General features: G+C 49.4%; 1 protein-coding gene across 1 annotated transcript; it reads left to right on the top strand.

The window, feature by feature from the left end:
- The first annotated feature begins 9052 nt into the window (after positions 1–9052).
- Positions 9053–13601, top strand: OPA3 (outer mitochondrial membrane lipid metabolism regulator OPA3). The gene is made up of 2 exons (XM_083754441.1): positions 9053–9256; positions 13030–13601. The coding sequence occupies exons 1-2, from the start codon at positions 9115–9117 to the stop codon at positions 13356–13358; spliced, it is 471 nt and encodes a 156-aa protein (XP_083610567.1). The 5' UTR covers positions 9053–9114; the 3' UTR covers positions 13359–13601.
- Positions 13602–17070: the final 3469 nt, after the last annotated feature.

Here is a 17070-nt window from a genome sequence, read left to right as displayed (position 1 = left end):
ACTCTGTGTTTCAGCACAGGCCAGGATTTAGAAGTGCTCTGAGCATCTCGGAGCTATGTAAGCAACGGGTTGATTCTGAAATAAACGAGAGGGGCTGAGGCTGGAGCTTTGCTCAACTGCTATGCCCCCTCAGGTGCCTGGAAGTTGGCTGTGGCACCCACATGGGGAGAAGAGACCCCCAACATGTCCTCAGGCGCTCTTGTTATGCCCCAAAGGGAGGCTGATGGCCGATAGCCAAGGTTGCATGAGAAAGCTGATACTCTATCTGGGTTCCTATTGTACTTTGAAAGCAGGCCCTTTTAAGGAAGAGTGAAAAGGTGGCCTATATTCTCAGGGGTGAGACGCGGCTGTCAAACAACGTCGGAGATTATAAATATGGAATAGGGGGAGAGCAACTCCTATAGAGAGCCACAGTTATGGCATTAAGAAGATTTAATTCTTTTTGTACTGGTAGCTGCAAGTCTGTTGTTGTTTAGTCATTTAGTCATGTCCAACTCTTCGTGACCCCCTGGACCAGAGCACGCCAGGCACTCCTGTCTTCCACTGCCTCCCGCAGTTTGGTCAAACTCATGCTGGTAGCTTCGAGAACACTGTCCCACCATCTCGTCCTCCGTCTTCCCCTTCTCCTTGTGCCCTCCATCTTTCCCAACATCAGGGTCTTTTCCAGGGAGTCTTCTCTTCTCCTGAGGTGGCCACAGTCTTGGAGCCTCAGCTTCAGGATCTGTCCTTCCAGTGAGCACTCAGGGCTGATGTCCTTCAGAATGGAGAGGTTTGATCTTCTTGCAGTCCATGGGACTCTCCAGAGTCTCCTCCAGCACCAGAATTCAAAAGCATCCATTCTTCAGTGATCAGCCTTCTTTATGGTCCAGCTCTCACTTCCATACATCACTACTGGGGAAACCATAGCCGCAAGTCTAGTTATAGCGTATCACTGGAAATCCCAGGCGGAGATACCTCTTGAGATGTGGTTGAATAATATTTGGGATATAGCTGGTTCAGAATGACTAAGTGGGCTTGGAAAAATTGCAAAAGGGGTTGTTATGGAAAATACCTTTGACAAAACCTGGTCTCCCTTCTTTCCGTACATAAAGGAAAAGTAAAGCTCTCCCACTAGTCTCACAATCCCCAGGATGCCATGAACTTAATGCTATGTTCTTTTCTCTGTTGAGGCTGTGTTGTACAGTGATACCTTGGTTTACAAATTTAATCCGTTCCGGAAGTCCGTTCTTAAACCAAAGCATTCTTAAACCAAAGTGTGCTTTCCCATAGCAACAGGGGACTCAATTTACAAATGAAACACACTCGAGAGGAAGCAGAACATGTTCTGCTTCCAAGGCAAAGTTCACAAACCAAAACACCTACTTCCAGGTTTGCAGCATTCTTAAATCCAAGTTGTTCATAAATTAAGCTGTTCTTAAACCAAGGTAAAGGTAAAGGGACCCCTGATGTTAGGTCCAGTCGCAGATGACTCTGGGGTTGCGGCACTCATCTCGCTTTACTGGCCAAGGGAGCCGGCGTACAGCTTCCGGGTCATGTGGCCAGCATGACTAAGCCGCTTCTGGCGAACCACAGCAGCGCACAGAAACGCCGTTTACCTTCCCGCCGGAGTGGTACCTATTTATCTACTTGCACTTTGACATGCTTTTGAACTGCTAGGTTGGCAGGAGCAGGGACCGAGCAAGGGGAGCTCACCCCGTCACGGGGTTTTGAACCGCCGACCTTCTGATCGGCAAGCCCAAGAGGCTCAGTGGTTTAGACCACAGCACCCCCCGCATCCCAAAACCAAGGTACCACTGTATAATAATTTAAGTTCTAGAGTTATGGGAGCAGGCGAGAAACTTTTAGCCGTGATTTAATTTTATAAGCTTATGCCCTGTCGCCTCTTCCTTGCCGTTCCTCTAAAGAGTTTCTCCTCAATGAAAAGTTGTGCGTAAGAAGCGCCTTCCCGCACCCCCCTGCCAAGGGAAATTCCCTTCACATAAGAATAATTTTTACTTTGCTCATAGCAGCTCAGGAATTCCCGCCTGCCAGCCAGGCTTAACCCCAGAAGTAGCCGCATTTCCACACAGGGCCTGCGATCCTGCAATAAACAGCTACTTTAGCCGCCACCCTCTGCTCCTGGCTGCCACTTGGCTTGGGATAAAACCACACATGGTATGCTGCGCTGAATGCTTTCAGAAATTCCCACACCTCCTGGGATTAACCTCTACCTCCAGCAATGGGTCTTGGAGCCTAAGACTGCCCCACTGATGACTCACTCCATGTTCCAGGAATGCATGGAGAAGAAAAGAGAGGGTCATCTGTGACATCCCAAGATGGGAGCAGCCTAATCTCAGGGTTTAACAAGAGGCGAGGGCTGCTGAGTCAGTGGCCTTTCTGGGAATAAACAGGAAGAGGCCAAAGGTGAAAGCAAGTGGAAATACCCACGGACCTCCCGACAATTCCAGCAGGCTGAGACCAAACAGTAGGACAGGCAGCCTCGGTGGGCTCCCCTTCGTTGGAGGTTTTTCAACAGAGGCTGGGTGGCCATCTGCCAGGGATTCTTTAGCGCTGATTGCTGCATTGCACGGGGTTGGTCTAGATGACCCTCGGGGTCCCTTCCTGCTCTACAGTTCTGTGATTCTATAACTGATCAAAGTATGCCAACGTGGGCAAGGAGTGAAGGATGGGGCTGGCCCATTGCCACAAGCCAGCCCGTGTGGTGGTGTGGTTAGAGTGCTGGCCTAGGACCTGGGAGAAATAACAACAACAACAACATCAACAACAACAATTTATTATTTGTACCCTCCCCATCTGGCTGGGTCTCTCCAGCCACTCTGGGCGGCTTCCAACTAAGATTAAAAATACATTAAAATGTCGCATATTAAAAACTTCGCTGAACAGGGCTGCCTTCAGATGTCTTCTAAATGTCAGGTAGTTGTTTATCTCTTTGACATCTGGTGGGAGGGCATTCCACAGGGCGGGTGCCACTACCAAGAAGGCCCTCTGGCTGGTTCCCTGTAACTTGGCTTCTCGCAGCGAGGGAACCGCCAGAAGGCCCTCAGCGCTGGACCTCAGCATCTGGGCAGAACGATGGGGGTGGAGACACTCCTTCAGATATACTGGACCGAGGCCGTTTGGGGCTTTAAAGGTCAACACCAACGCTTTGAACGGTGCTCGGAAACATACTGGGAGCTAATGTAGATCTTTCAAGACCGGTGTTATGTGGTCTCGGCGGCCGCTCCCAGTCACCAGTCTGGCTGCCGCATTCTGGATTAATTGCAGTTTCCGGGTCACCTTCAAAGGGAGCCCCACGTAGAGCCAAGCGGGAGAAACCAGGGTTCATATCCCCACTGGTCGTGTGTCACTGTGTCTCAGCCTAACCTCCCTCGCAGGGTAAAGGGAGGGGTCGAACCACACACACCCACTTAATCTCTTGGGGAAAGGCAGAATGTAAATGTAATGATGATGCTGATTATCAACTTCTGAGAGATTTGCAGCCCCACCGAGAGCAGTTCCTCAAGTCTTTTTTGGACTTTTTGAGAGTGGATTCCAGAGTGGGATGCTTTCAGTGCTCCTGTTTATTTAGCTTCCTCTCACTCAGCCTAAATCTCTTGATCCCTTTCCCGCTCAAGCTGCTGGGACGCATGCCGGATCTCTGGGGCCATGAAAGGACACGGTTCCCATGTGTGCAGGCAGGGAAAGGAAACAACAGACCCTCTGGTTTCCCATTGGGGCTCGGGTTCCAAACTCTAGTTTCCATTCCTTCCCCGCTATTGCTTAATCAGTACAGTGCGCCAAGACTACCCCTGGGCACAACCTGAAGGGAATTCGGTTGTGCCCAGAGACCCTGGCTGGGCTGTTATGGTACTGACCTCTTTGGGGCAGCTTCCTGGTCCATGCCTTAGTTTCTCTCTCCGAAAACCCCGTTCTGCTCTAACGAGAAGGATGAGCCAAGAAGGCAGCATCTGAGGCAGGCCCAACAGCAGGAAAGTCCTTTAATTCTTGTGTTCACACGGTCCGGGTGACCCTGCGGGAAGGAACGAACTTGGGGTCAGTCTCCTGGGCAGGCAAAACACAGCAAACCCCCTCAGAGCAACTGAGGAGCCAAAGAGGATCTAACTCATTCAGGGGAGGATTATGAAAGTTTCATTCCTCTTCGTAAATCTCTTAGCATGCTTAAGAGTCACAATGACCTAAGAAGAGCCTGGCTGCTGAATCAGGCAAATGGCCCATCTTAATAGTAGTAGTAGTAGTAATAATAATAATAATAATAATAATAATAATAATAATAATAATATTTATACCCCGCCCTCCCCGGCCAGAGCTGGGCTCAGGGCGACTAACACCAATAAAATTTCAGTAAAAACATAATAAGGGGAAAAAAAGAAAAAATTATCCTGTTCTCACAGTAGCCAGGCAGATTCCTCAATGGAAAACCTACAAGTGGGACGCTCAAGTCCCCTAATTTATATGTATTAAACTGTCTCGTCTCCATTAGCACTTCACTGATTTTGTAAACACGTTAGTTAGGTAAAGGTACCCCTGACTGTTAGGTCCAGTCGCGGACGACTCTGGCGTTGCGGCGCTCATCTCGCTCTATAGGCCGAGGGAGCTAGTATTTGTCCGCAGACAGCTTCCGGGTCATTTGGCCAGCATGACTAAGCCGCTTCTGGCGAACCACAGCAGCGCACGGAAACGCCGTTTACCTTCCCGCCGGAGCAGTAGCTATTTATCTACTTGCGCTTTGACGTGCTTTCGAACTGCTAGGTTGGCAGGAGCAGGGACCGAGCAATGGGAGCTCACTCCGTCACGGGGATTCGAACTGCCAACCTTCTGATTGGCAAGCCCTAGGCTCTGTGGTTTAGACCAGTGTTTTTCAACCTTTTTTGGGCAAAGGCACACTTGTTTCATGAAAAAAATCACGAGGCACAGCACCATTAGAAAATGTTAAAAAAATTAACTCTGTGCCTATATTGACTATATATAAAGTAATTCTCTTGAATAGGAATCAAATAAACACAAAGAAAGTATTTTATAATTACTTTATTATGAAATAGTAAGTAAACAGAAATATGAAAAAATATAAAATACTTTATTTTTAAATCTTTTGAATTTTTCAATTTTTCCCGCGGCACACCAGGCAACATCTCGCGGCACACTAGTGTGCCACGGAACAGTGGTTGAAAAACACTGGTTTAGACCACAGCGCCACCCACATTCTTACTCAGCCCAAAACTCAGAGATACAGGGTTAAGGTTATCGCATATATCACAGGCACACTGCATTGACAGAAGTCACACACACACAAAAAGGGTCTATTTACAGTATGAAATTAATGAAATTAACTACAAAAATGTACTAAACTTAAAAATTGCGAAAGCAAAGGCTGAAGTAAAAAACTTAGCATAATCAGATGACCTGGGATGGCTCAGTTGGTAGAGCACGAGACTATGAATCTCAGGGTTGCGGATTTGAGCACCGCATTGGGCAAAATAAACCTGCATGACCCTAAACTAGATCACCTTCATGGCCCCTTCGAACCCAACAAATTCTTTGAGTCTATGAAAATATGACAAAGACCTATTCAGACATTCCTTAAACTTTCCCTCAGCTACCAAGGGATCAAATGTACCATCACAGGGATCAAACGCCAGACTATTTAGAAACACAGTTGCAGGGACTTTTGATTCGGAACACAGATATCACTAGATGCATACCAACCCCGGCCAAAGTCTTTGCTTTCTGCTGGACCTGCAACACTACGGGGCCCAAGAAGTGCACCTGAGGTTATCATGAGACTTCTGTTGCAAACGATGCTTGGACTTGGGACCTCACATTTAACTGAGTCAACCAGCTCCCAGAAACCCTCAGCTGGGTCAGTCTGGCTGCAGCCCTCCCATGATAAGGTCGAGAGTCCTCAAAGAGGTGAGAAATGGAGGCGTCTGGTCAGGAAGGCCGATGGCTCCTCAGCACAGAGGCAGATTCTTCTCCTTGCCTTCTCAGGTTCCATCGTTTTGCAGCATTAGACTCGGCGATTCTATGCAACGCTGAATGAAATTGGGGAGTGGGGCCAGGGTGACTTTTTTTTAACGATACGATAATCTTTACTGTCATTGTTCCATACAGAACAACAAAATTGGAAAAAACCACATTAGACATTCAAAAGCTGCTATCCCAGCCTGGTTAACCCCCTAAAAACTCCCCCATAATTACCGTAAATACAACGTACTCTCCCAGAGAGTACCTTACACTGCGTTTAAAACCAAAATCACATTTGGATAAAAACTGTTTCTCAGGCAGCTAGTCCTAGTCTTTATAACCCAGTACCTTCTTCCAGAAAGGTCCGAATAGTTCAAGCTATGGTTTCCCCAGTAGTGATGTATGGAAGTGAGAGCTGGACCATAAAGAAGGCTGATCGCCAAAGAATGGATGCTTTTGAATTCTGGTGCTGGAGGAGACTCTTGAGAGTCCCATGGATTGCAAGAAGATCCAACCTCTCCATTCTGAAGGAAATCAGCCCTGAGTGCTCACGGGAAGGACAGATCCTGAAGCTGAGGCTCCAAGACTTTGGCCACCTCATGAGAAGAGAAGACTCCCTGGAAAAGACCCTGATGTTGGGGAAGATGGAGGGCACAAGGAGAAGGTGATGACAGAGGACGAGACGGTGGGACAGTGTTTTCGAAGCTACAAACATGAGTATGACCAAACTGCGGGAGGCAGTGGAAGACAGGAGTGCCTGGCGTGCTCTGGTCCAGGGGGTCACGAAGAGTCGGACACGACTAAACAAGAACAACAACAATCTTCTTCCAGAAGGCAGAAGCTGAAAGAGATCATTTCCGGGGTGTGCACTATCCCTGCAGCTTTCTTATGGCACCTGGAAGTGTAGATTTGATCCAAGGTGGGAAGAATGCACCCAATTCTTCTCTCCGCAGTCTTTTCAACCCTGAACTTGTGGGTGCTGCAGGCCTTTGCCCCTTAGCCTTTGAGGTGAACAGGGGAAGTTCTTCACTAGAAAGCAACTTCATGCCAGCTTCACCTGTTGAATTGCTGACATAATAACAACAATGATGATGATGATATTATTTATACCCTGCCCATCTGGCTGGTTTCCCCACATAGGTAGGAGGAGGAGGAGGAGCGTCAGGGAGGGGGTTTCCCAGAACAGGAAGCAGTGAACTGGCTCAGGAGCTCATCAAACAACACCATCTCCTCAAGCTCATTTGCCTCCTCTCTGTCAAGGAGCTACTGATGATACCAGCATAGCTAGTGGTCCACAGTGGTGGGAGCTATAGTTCAGGAAGATCTGGAGGGCATCCTGTTGACTGCACCCTATCAGGGATGTGATGTAACTCTGGGGGTAAGGAATCCATTTATGGCAACCACCATTCTTTTCCATCCTTAGAACAGGGATAGGGAACCCGTGGTCTCCCAGATATTGCTGGACTCCATCTCCCATTATCCCTGACCATTGGTCATGCTGGCTAGAGCTGAAGACCATTGGTCATGCTGGCTAGAGCTGAAGTTCCCCCATCGTTCTGCCCGGACACTGAGGTCCAGCTCCGAGGGCCTTCTGGCGGTTCCCTCACTGCAAGAGGCCAAGTTACAGGGAACCAGACAGAGGGCCTTCTCGGTAGTGGCACCCGCCCTGTGGAACGCCCTCCCATCAGATGTCAAAGCGATAAACATCTACCTGACATTCAGAAGACATCTGAAGGCAGCCCTGTTCAGGGGAGTTTTTAATATGTGACATTTTAGTGTGGCTGGGGAAACCCAGCCAGATGGGCAGGGTACAAATAAATTAATTATTATTATTATTATTATTATTATTATTATTATTATTATTATTATTATTATTCCCACAACATTTGCAGAGCCATAGCTGCTATGACCCACTCCTCCATTGCCTTAGAATGACACAGAGTTGGTGGCAGGGGCGAGAAAGGGGAGGAGCCTCCTGGGGGCGAGAAAGGGGAGGAGCCTCCTGGCACGTGGCCTCCTCGCGGCAGTGGGAGAGTTTCCCCGCCAAAAACCCGGGAGGGAGCGGGAGAGGGCGGAGCGAGCCGTGATTGGCTGAGGCGGATGCGGGCCAGCATTGGAGGGCAGCAGTGCGCCACAGATATAGAAAAAAGGGAAGAGTGACACATGAGCACTGACAGGAGGGAGCAACTGAAAAGCTCGACCGGCAACGATTGTCTAAAAGGGCAGCCGCGATTCTGTTCCTGAAAGCAGGCCGTTTTGCAGACGAAGAACAGAAAGTTGGAAAAGAGCAGGAGAGCCTCTTTCCCTTTCTGTGGTGCAGCTTGTTTCTCCAGGGCGGGGGGATTTGCTGCCGCCCAAGGAGATTCCGGGTTTCTTCTTTGGCTTTCGAAGGCGCCCGCAGTGGCTCCTGCATTGGGGGGGGGGGGAAGAGGGCGACACATAGAGCAGCTCTAGCATGAACCCGGAAGTTCCCTCTACGGACAGTTAAAGGGTGATTCTATATTTTTAGCTCTGTGACCTCAGCCTCTGAGCTGCATCAAGTTCCTATATTACATGCGCAGCCGCAGTCGGCGTAGTTCCAACGCCCCTCTCTATCCCTTGCCATCTCTATGGCAATGGGAGCGGCTTCTTTCCTTCCGGTCTGTGCCGGAAGTGTACGTCAGGGCTGCGTTTCGGAGCGCGGCTTTAAAAGGCTGGAAAACAATTGTTTTGCTTTTTATAAACCAGAAATATATTCAATATATATATTAAAATAATTCAAACAAACCACAGTAAAAACAGAAAGTACACATGTAATTAGCATATTGAAAATAATATATTCCACTTCGCCTCATTAACAGATTTATGACCAGAGAAAAGCAAATATATTCCAGCTCGCCTTATTAGCATATTCATGAGAGGAAAAAACAGTATTATTCAGCGTTGCCTCATTAGCGTGCGCCCACTTGTTACCTCACCCGGTGTGTCATGCGGGGGGAGAATATATTAGCATATTAATAAGGTTCATTTGCATACGGGGTACGCAGGCGTGCGTCTGCGAGCTGACGTCGCGGACGCACGCCGGGAGGTTCGGCGTGACGTGCGCGCTGACGTCACCGCGGCCCGGCGTCTGCGTGCGCCGCGCTCGGCGCGGGGGCCGCTGGGAGCGCGAGGATGGTGGCCGGCGCCTTCCCGATTGCCAAGCTGCTCTACCTGGGCGTCCGGCAGCTCTCCAAGCCCCTGGCCGCGCGCATCAAGGACGGGGCCCGCGCCAGCCCCTTCTTCCGCCAGTACATCTGCGGGCCCCCCGCGCAACGTGAGTCAGGCGGCGGCAGCGCCCCCCGCGATAGGGGGAGTCTCCCGTCAATGGTTGAAAGGGAAGCCAATGGGAGAGAGGATGGGCGGGCACGCGAGGGGAGTAGGCCAATAGGGAAGCGAGGAGGGCGGGCCTTCGAGGAGCCGCGGGCCAATCGGAGGGGCGGAGAGGCTACGGCGGTGACATTGAGAGGTCCCCTTCCCGGGCGGCACGTGGGGAAGCGGAGGAGGAGGCGGAGCCCCTTGACCCAGTGGCCCGGGAATTTTATTAATTATTAATTAATTTTAGTCAATAGAATTTGTACAGCGCTTGGTTGTTTGGAAAAACCACCAAAGCGGTTTACAAAGAGAACAAAGCAGTGAAAACAAATCAGTGAAAAGTTTAAAACTTAAGTTAGAAATCCAAACTTAGATCCATCGATAGACTGGAAACAGACACTAGAACTCACAGCAACTTTCTAAGCCTCCGGCATGGCTGAGCAAAGGCGATCTTTAGCCGCCTGGTGTCCACAGGCCAGAGCTGTCCACTTACATTTTTGAAAATAAGTGACCAGCAGCCTCGAAAATAAGGGATCAGCAGCCAAAATAAGGGATTTTGCTATTGTAAAGAGTTACATACATTGATAGGATTGACAGATGCTGTCAATCCGGCATGAGGCGGTGGCAGCGGCACTGTGGCAGCTGAAGAGCCTCCCTTCTGCGTCCCTCCCCATCCCCTCCTCTTCCTCCTCCCTCAGGCCGCCTCCTCAGCTGCCACCACCGCAGCCGCCTCCGAGATCATGGGCGGTGTGGGCGAGAGTCTCTCTCCCTCCTCCCCCTCTCTCTCGGGCGGGGAAGGCCTGATGGAACTCCTTGCGCCAGGATGACGGTGCCACTCTGCGCTCTCTCTCACGGCGGAGGACCCCAAGCCGCTGCTTCCCTCCTGAGCCGGGCAAGCATGAAACCCGGGAAATTTAAGGGACATCATCAATAAGGGACACGGCACTGGGATAAGGGAGTTTCCCACCAAATAAGGGACAGTTGACAGCTTTGCCACAGGCAGGGTGTTCGCAGGTGTGAGTGTCTGTAGGCGGTTAGAGGATGGATGGCGGCTAACAGATTGAGGTTGAATGCTGACAAGACAGAAGGACTGTTCTTGGGGGACAGAGGGCGGGCAGGTGTGGAGGATTCCCTGGTCCTGAATGGGGCAACTATGTCCCTGAAGGACCAGGTGCGCAGCCTGGGGGTCATTTTCGACTCACAGCTGTCCATGGAGGCGCAGGTCCATTCTGTGTTCAGGGCGGCTGTCTACCAGCTCCATCTGGTACGCAGGATGAGACCCTCCCTGCCCACAGACTGTCTTGCCAGAGTGGTGCATGCTCTAGTTATCTCCCGCTTGGACTACTGCAATGCGCTCTACGTGGGGCTACCTTTGAAGGTGACCCGGAAACTGCAACTAATCCAGAATGCAGCAGCTAGACTGGTGACTGGGGGCGGCCGCCAAGACCACATAACACCGGTCCTGAAGGACCTACATTGGCTCCCAGTACGTTTCTGAGCACAGTTCTTGGTGCTGACCTTGAAAGCCCTAAATGGCTTCAAAGGCCCAGTATACATGAAGGAGCATCTTCACCTCCATCGTTCTGCCCGGACACTGAGGTCCAGCTCTGCTGGAAAAATCTGCTGACCCCTTACTTTTTATGGTTCATGGGCATCTGTTCCATTGAATGATGTTTCGCAGGAGGTGTCCTGCCCACGCTTCCTGCCCCGGAGGACAGAAATAGGATCATAGACCCTAAGTGTCATTTGGTCCAAGCCACAGCAATGCAGGAATCATCAAACTCACATTTAATCACTTTATCCGCAAGAATATCCTCAATAACTGTTCTCTGTAAATAGTAAAAGTCCATTCTTAACTGGCCTGCTCAGACAATAACCTCTCTCTTAGATGCATAATTTAATATGTACAAGATGGCAGGTTTGGAAGCAACCGCACAAGCATTGTTATAGTCTTGAATCATGCCGCCTTTTCTCTGAAATAAAAAAGTCCCAAACCCTGCAGCATTTCCTCATAGGGGAGTCCTGAGAGATCTGCATTGGCTCCCAGTACGTTTCTGAGCACAGTTGTTGGTGATGACCTTGAAAGCCCTAAATGGCCTCAAAGGCCCAGTATACCTGAAGGAGCATCTCCACCTCCATCGTTCTGCCCGGACACTGAGGTCCAGCCTTCTGGCAGTTCCCTCCCTGTGAGAAGCCAGGGAACCAGACAGGGCCTTCTTGGTGGTGGTGCCCGCCCTGTGGAACGCCCTCCCTTCAGATGTCAAGGAAATAAGCAGCTATCTTATCTTTAAAAGACATCTGAAGGCAGCCCTGTTTAGGGAAGTTTTTAATGTTTAATGCTGTATTGTTTTCAATACTGGAGAAACTCAGCCAGATGGGCGGAGTATAAATGTTTATTATTATTATTATTATTATTATTATTATTATTAGTCTCTTCATCTCCTTAATTGGAAAGGTTCAGAAAAGGGCAGCCAAAACAAACTCCACAATGTCTGCCATGGTGAATATTGGGGTGTTGTTTTTTATTTAGAACATTTGCATACTGCCCTTTCATCAACAGATCTCAGGGCAATTTGCAACATTAAAATTACAATTAAAAGCCCCCACAAAATATAACTTTCAGACCTCTCTTGGAGGAAACACCCCAAAAAAGGCCTCAGAGGATGACCTCAGGGCCCAGGTAGAAAATATGGGAGAAACACACTTTGAAAATGTTGTCTAGAAGGATAAAAGAAAATTATTATAAATGAATTTGGAGATGGTATTTAATACCAGTCAGATTAAATCACATAAATCAAATATTCGGTGTTATGTTGGAGGGGATGCCAGAAACTGGGACCTATGTTCACATGTGGGGGTGTAAATATGTACAATTTTTTTGACAAAGGGTGTTTAAGGAAATAACAGAAATCACTGGGTTAAAGGTGACCAAAGAATTACTATCAGTTTACGATGGGGTGGAAGGTGCACAGGCTACGAAGGACTTACTCGCTAATTTATCGACAGCTGCACAAATTGTTATAGCTAGGAAGTGGAAGGAGCAAGGTGAATATAAAATGGAAGGACAGTACAAAGAGGTGTGGGATTTAGCTGTTATTGACAAATTAACATGTGCCATTCCGATAAGATGGGGAATATGCAGGAGAAATGATTTTGAGGAGATTTAGAGAGTGTTTGTAGAATTTATACTGTTAAAACGGAAAGGGGTCAAACCATCACAAGAGGTGTTGAAATTTTGGGAGGTTGGACAGTTACAATGGTCTTGGGCATGGGCTGCACGTTTTTATTCTTATTTATTTATGATTATTACTTTGTCAAAGTAGGACACGGGTGGCGCTGTGGGTTAAACCACAGAGCCTAGGGTTTGCCGATCGGAAGGTCGCGGTTCGAATCCCCGCGACGGGGTGAGCTCCCGTTGCTCGGTCCCTGCTCCTGCCAACCTAGCAGTTCGAAAGCACGTCAAAGTGCAAGTAGATAAATAGGTACCACTCCGGCGGGAAGGTAAACGGCGTTTCTGTGCGCTGTTCTGGTTCGCCAGAAGCGGCTTAGTCCTGCTGGCCACATGACCCGGAAGCTGTACGCCGACTCCCTCGGCCAATAAAGCGAGATGAGCGGCCACGACCGGACCTAATGGTCAGAGGTCCCTTTACCTTTTACTTTGTCAAAGTAAGTGATGCCTGGAAGGTGCAGACCCAGCACCCTGGACATTCCTCACTCTTCCTTTTCCTCTTGCAGTGTACCACTGGGTGGAAATGCGAGCCAAGATGCGCATCATGGGCTTCCGTGGTGCCGCCATCAAGCCGCTGAACGAAGAGGCGGCCGCCGAACTGGGGGCGGAACTGCTGGGCGAAGCCATCGTCTTTGGGGTGGGGGGGCTGTGCATCTTCCTGGAGTACTCCCGCCAAACCACCAACAGCAAGAAGAAGGAAGACGAGCTGAGCAGCACCCTTGAGAGCCTGCAGGAGCAGGTGGCCGAGCTGAACTTGACCGTGGAGACACTGGATGCCCGGCTGCGGGAGCTCAACCGGGTCCTCGTGGAGGTCTCGGCCTCCCCCAAGAAATAACGGGGATGGCGGGCAGAGAGAGAGAGAGGCGGCTTCCTAAAACTGCGCCCGACTGCCGGCTGCGCCGCGAGGTTCCCCCTTGCTGGACGGCGAAGGGCACCGCGGGGATCCTGGCCTACGCAGAATTCGGGGTGCGAAAGTCCCGTTTCCCAACCTACCCTGCGGTGCTGAGTTTCTCGGCCTTTTCCAAGCGTGTAAATACTGAATCCATTAAAAAACAAAAAAAAATCGCAGAGAAAAAAAGCTCTCAGCCTCGCTGATCGGTAGGGCAGCCGGTGGGTGGGGGGACTTCTGCATGGCAGGGGGTTTGACTAGATGACCGCTGGGGGACCCCTCCAACGACAGCTGGCCGTCGGTCAGGGGTTCTTTAGCCCTGGTTAACTCTGTGTTATACCGGGTGGTGTGTGAATGAATGGATTTTATTATTATGGTCAGAGACCAGTTCCGGGTTACTTACAATATGAGGAAAATCATAAAACACAACAGGGATACAGTGGTACCTCAGGTTACAGACGCTTCAGGTTACAGACTTCGCTAAGCCAGAAATATTACCTCGGGCTAAGAACTTTGCTTCAGGATGAGAATAGAAATTGTGCTCCGGCGGCGTGGCGGCAGCGGGAGGCCCCATTAGCTAAAGTGGTGCTTCAGGTTAAGAACAGTTTGAGGTTAAGAACGGACCTCTGGAACGAATTAAGTACTTAACCCAAGGTACCACTGTACATTGAATTGCAATTGGGTACAACAGAGACAATTCAGATATAGCAGCAGTTAAATATATATATATATTAAATCTTGATCACTAAAAGATAACCTAAAATTATCATTTAAAACCTTAATCGTTTTGGTAGTACAGCTTGTTTCCCAAATTATATGGCAGTGTTAACACAACTGGGTGGTGTGTTCATGGTGGTAACCCTGAACTGTGGTGGCTGAAGCTTCCTGTTTTCTGGCATTTGTTCTATAGCATTTAAACATTTCCCAGATTCTGGCATTGGGGAGAGAGAACCGATGCCCTGAGGCCATGGATTTAAAAACATTGCCAGGGCATGTTCTGCTTTTCAGAATGGTGCAGCGATCTTCTATTCTGCCATTTACAGAGCTGGGGTTTTGGGGAGGTGGTCTGGGAGCTGCTTCCAGGTTCCTCTGAGTTTCAGTCCCCAAGTGCAGTGGTTGGGGGGATTCCACTCCTACTAATATTGGATCACTGCATTAACATGTAGGAATCAGGCAGAGCAAATCCACCCACTGTCTTTGAGGGAAGACGGGGTGTTTGGGGAGAGGGTGGAACAGTTTTGGCCCCCAACCGAAACCCTCTCAATGTGCCCCAAAATAGCTTTCCCCCAGCCTGGCATTATCTGCTGCCTTTTGGGCTGTGACGCCCAGGAACCTCAGCCAGACCCTCTCAAGAAGGGGTGAAAACTTTCAGTACTGTGGATGCTCGGGTTGCGAACATTATCCGTGTGGGATGCACGTTCGCAACCCGCATCTGCGCATGTGTGGGTTGCAATTTGGGACTTCTGCGCATGCGCAAAGCGTCATTTAGCACTTCTGCGCATCCGCCAAAACCCGGGAGTACGGTGGTACCTCGGGTTACAGACGCTTCAGGTTACAGACTCGGCTAACCCAGAAATAGTGCTTCAGGTTAAGAACTTTGCTTCAGGATCAGAACAGAAATCGTGCTCCGGTGGCACGGCGGCAGCAGGAGGCCCCAGGGTTAAGAACATTTTCAGGTTAAGAACGGACCTCCGGAATGAATTAAGTATTTAACCCGAGGTACCACTGTAACCGGTTTCGGTACTTCTGAGTTTCGGCGGTCCGCCACCCAAAAAGACACAACCTGAAGCAGCTGTAACCTGAGGTATGACTGTACAGATAAGTGGTGCATTATGGGAAAGCCTCCATATTTGATGATAACCAGCAGCAAAACCAAAAGACTGCTGTCCCTTTAAGACAAAAACACTTTATGCATCATCGAAATGCCTTCTACCGAGCCACTTAAATATTTAATTTCCCTAAAAGCACTTTCATCGACTGCCTTTGCTTAGATGGGAGGCATAAGCGAACCCACAGAGTAACAGGGCAGAGGATTACCGACAATGAAATACGGGGGGGTTGGGGGAGGGAGAGGAGAACCGAAACCAATTTGAGGTGACCTTGTCCTTCCTTGCTTGGCCTTCCCAAAACTGCCCCTTGAATTCCTATTTTTAGATGAGGCTCGCCTGTTCCAATAAAGAAAGCACTTCTTCATGCTGATCCTGCAGGCGGCAGCGAAGGCCGCCAACCTGCATGGCTTTAAAAGAGAACTGGGAAAATTCATGGGCTATCGATGGCTATTAGCCATTTGCTTCTGAATTCCAGTTCCTGGAAACCGCAGGATGGGAGAATTGCTCTTGTGCTCAGATACTGCTTGCTGACTTATCTTTGTTGCATCTTCTTGTTGACTGAGGATGCTGGATTCGATGGACCATTGGCCTGATCCAGGAAGCGCTCATTTTATTATGGCCACTGAGAACAGGATGCTAGACTAGACAGGGGCGTACTCTCGGCCCAGCAAGCTTTTCTTATCTCCTTAAACTCTTGGCTGGGTCAGCTGCGTTCCAAAGGGAGGATCCCAGGATCCACGGTTTTCCAAATTTGGGTCTCCAGCTCCTTTTGGACTACAGGTCCCATCACCCCTAGCTAGCAGGACCAGTGGTTAGGGATGATGGGGATTGTACAGTGAGGGGGGGAAACGTATTTGATCCCCTGCTAAATTTGCCCGTTTGCCGTCTGACGAAGAAATAACCAGTCCATTAATTTTAATGCTAGGTTTATTGTAGCTGTGAGAGACAGAATAACAGCAGGAAAACCCCCAGAAACCCAGAAAACAAAAGTCAGAGATTGATGTGCATTGTTGTTGTTTGTTGTTTAGTCATTTAGTCATGTCCTCCTCTTTGTGACCCCCTGGACCAGAACACGCCAGGCACTCCTGTCTTCCACTGCCTCCCGCAGTTTAGTCAAACTCAGGCTGGTAGCTTTGAGAACACTGTCCCACCATCTCGCCCTCTGTTGTCCCCTTCTCCTTGTGCCCTCCATCTTTCCCAACATCAGGGTCTTTTCCAGGGAGTCTTCTCTTCTCATGAGGTGGCCAAAGTACTGGAGCCTCAGCTTCAGGATCTGTCCTTCCAGTGAGCACTCAGGGCTGATTTCCTTAAGAATGGAGAGGTTTGATCTTCTTGCAGTCCATGGGACTCTCAAGAGTCTCCTCCAGCACCAGAATTCAAAAGCATCCATTCTTCAGCAATCAGCCTTCTTGATGGTCCAGCTCTCGCTTCCATACATCCCATACATCATATAATGATGTGCATTATAATGAGTGAAATAAGTATTTGATCCCCCATCAACCAGCCAGATGTCAGGCTACCTGGTATCTTCACCAACGAGCTGAGATTAGAAGGCCCTGCTGTAAGGGAGAGCCAGTGTGGTGTAGTGGTTAAGAGCGGTAGTCTTGTAATCTGGGGAACCGGGTTCGCTTCCCCGCTCCTTCACATGCAGCTGCTGGGTGACCTTGGGCCAGTCACACTTCTCTGAAGTCTCTCAGCCCCACTCACCTCACACAGAGTTTGTTGTGAGGGAGGAAGGGAAAGGAGAATGTGAGCCGCTTTGAGACTCCTTAAAGGGAGTGAAAGGCGGGATATCAAATCCAAACTCCTCCTCTTCTTCTTCTTCTTCT

The sequence above is a fragment of the Podarcis gaigeae genome (genome assembly GCF_964106915.1).
Source record: "Podarcis gaigeae genome assembly, chromosome: 8".
In the NCBI taxonomy this organism is placed as follows: domain Eukaryota; kingdom Metazoa; phylum Chordata; class Lepidosauria; order Squamata; family Lacertidae; genus Podarcis; species Podarcis gaigeae.
The sequence above is the reverse complement of the archived record's forward strand: the minus strand, read 5'-3'. Positions and strand labels throughout refer to the sequence as shown.

What these genes read in the sequence shown, in the direction of transcription:
- OPA3 (XM_083754441.1), top strand. Translation starts at nt 9,115, where the DNA reads ATGGTGGCCGGCGCCTTCCCGATTGCCAAGCTGCTCTACCTGGGCGTC. An exon ending in CTGCGGGCCCCCCGCGCAAC is followed by an intron (nt 9,257 to 13,029) that starts GTGAGTCAGGCG and finishes TTCCTCTTGCAG; the next exon opens with TGTACCACTGGGTGGAAATG.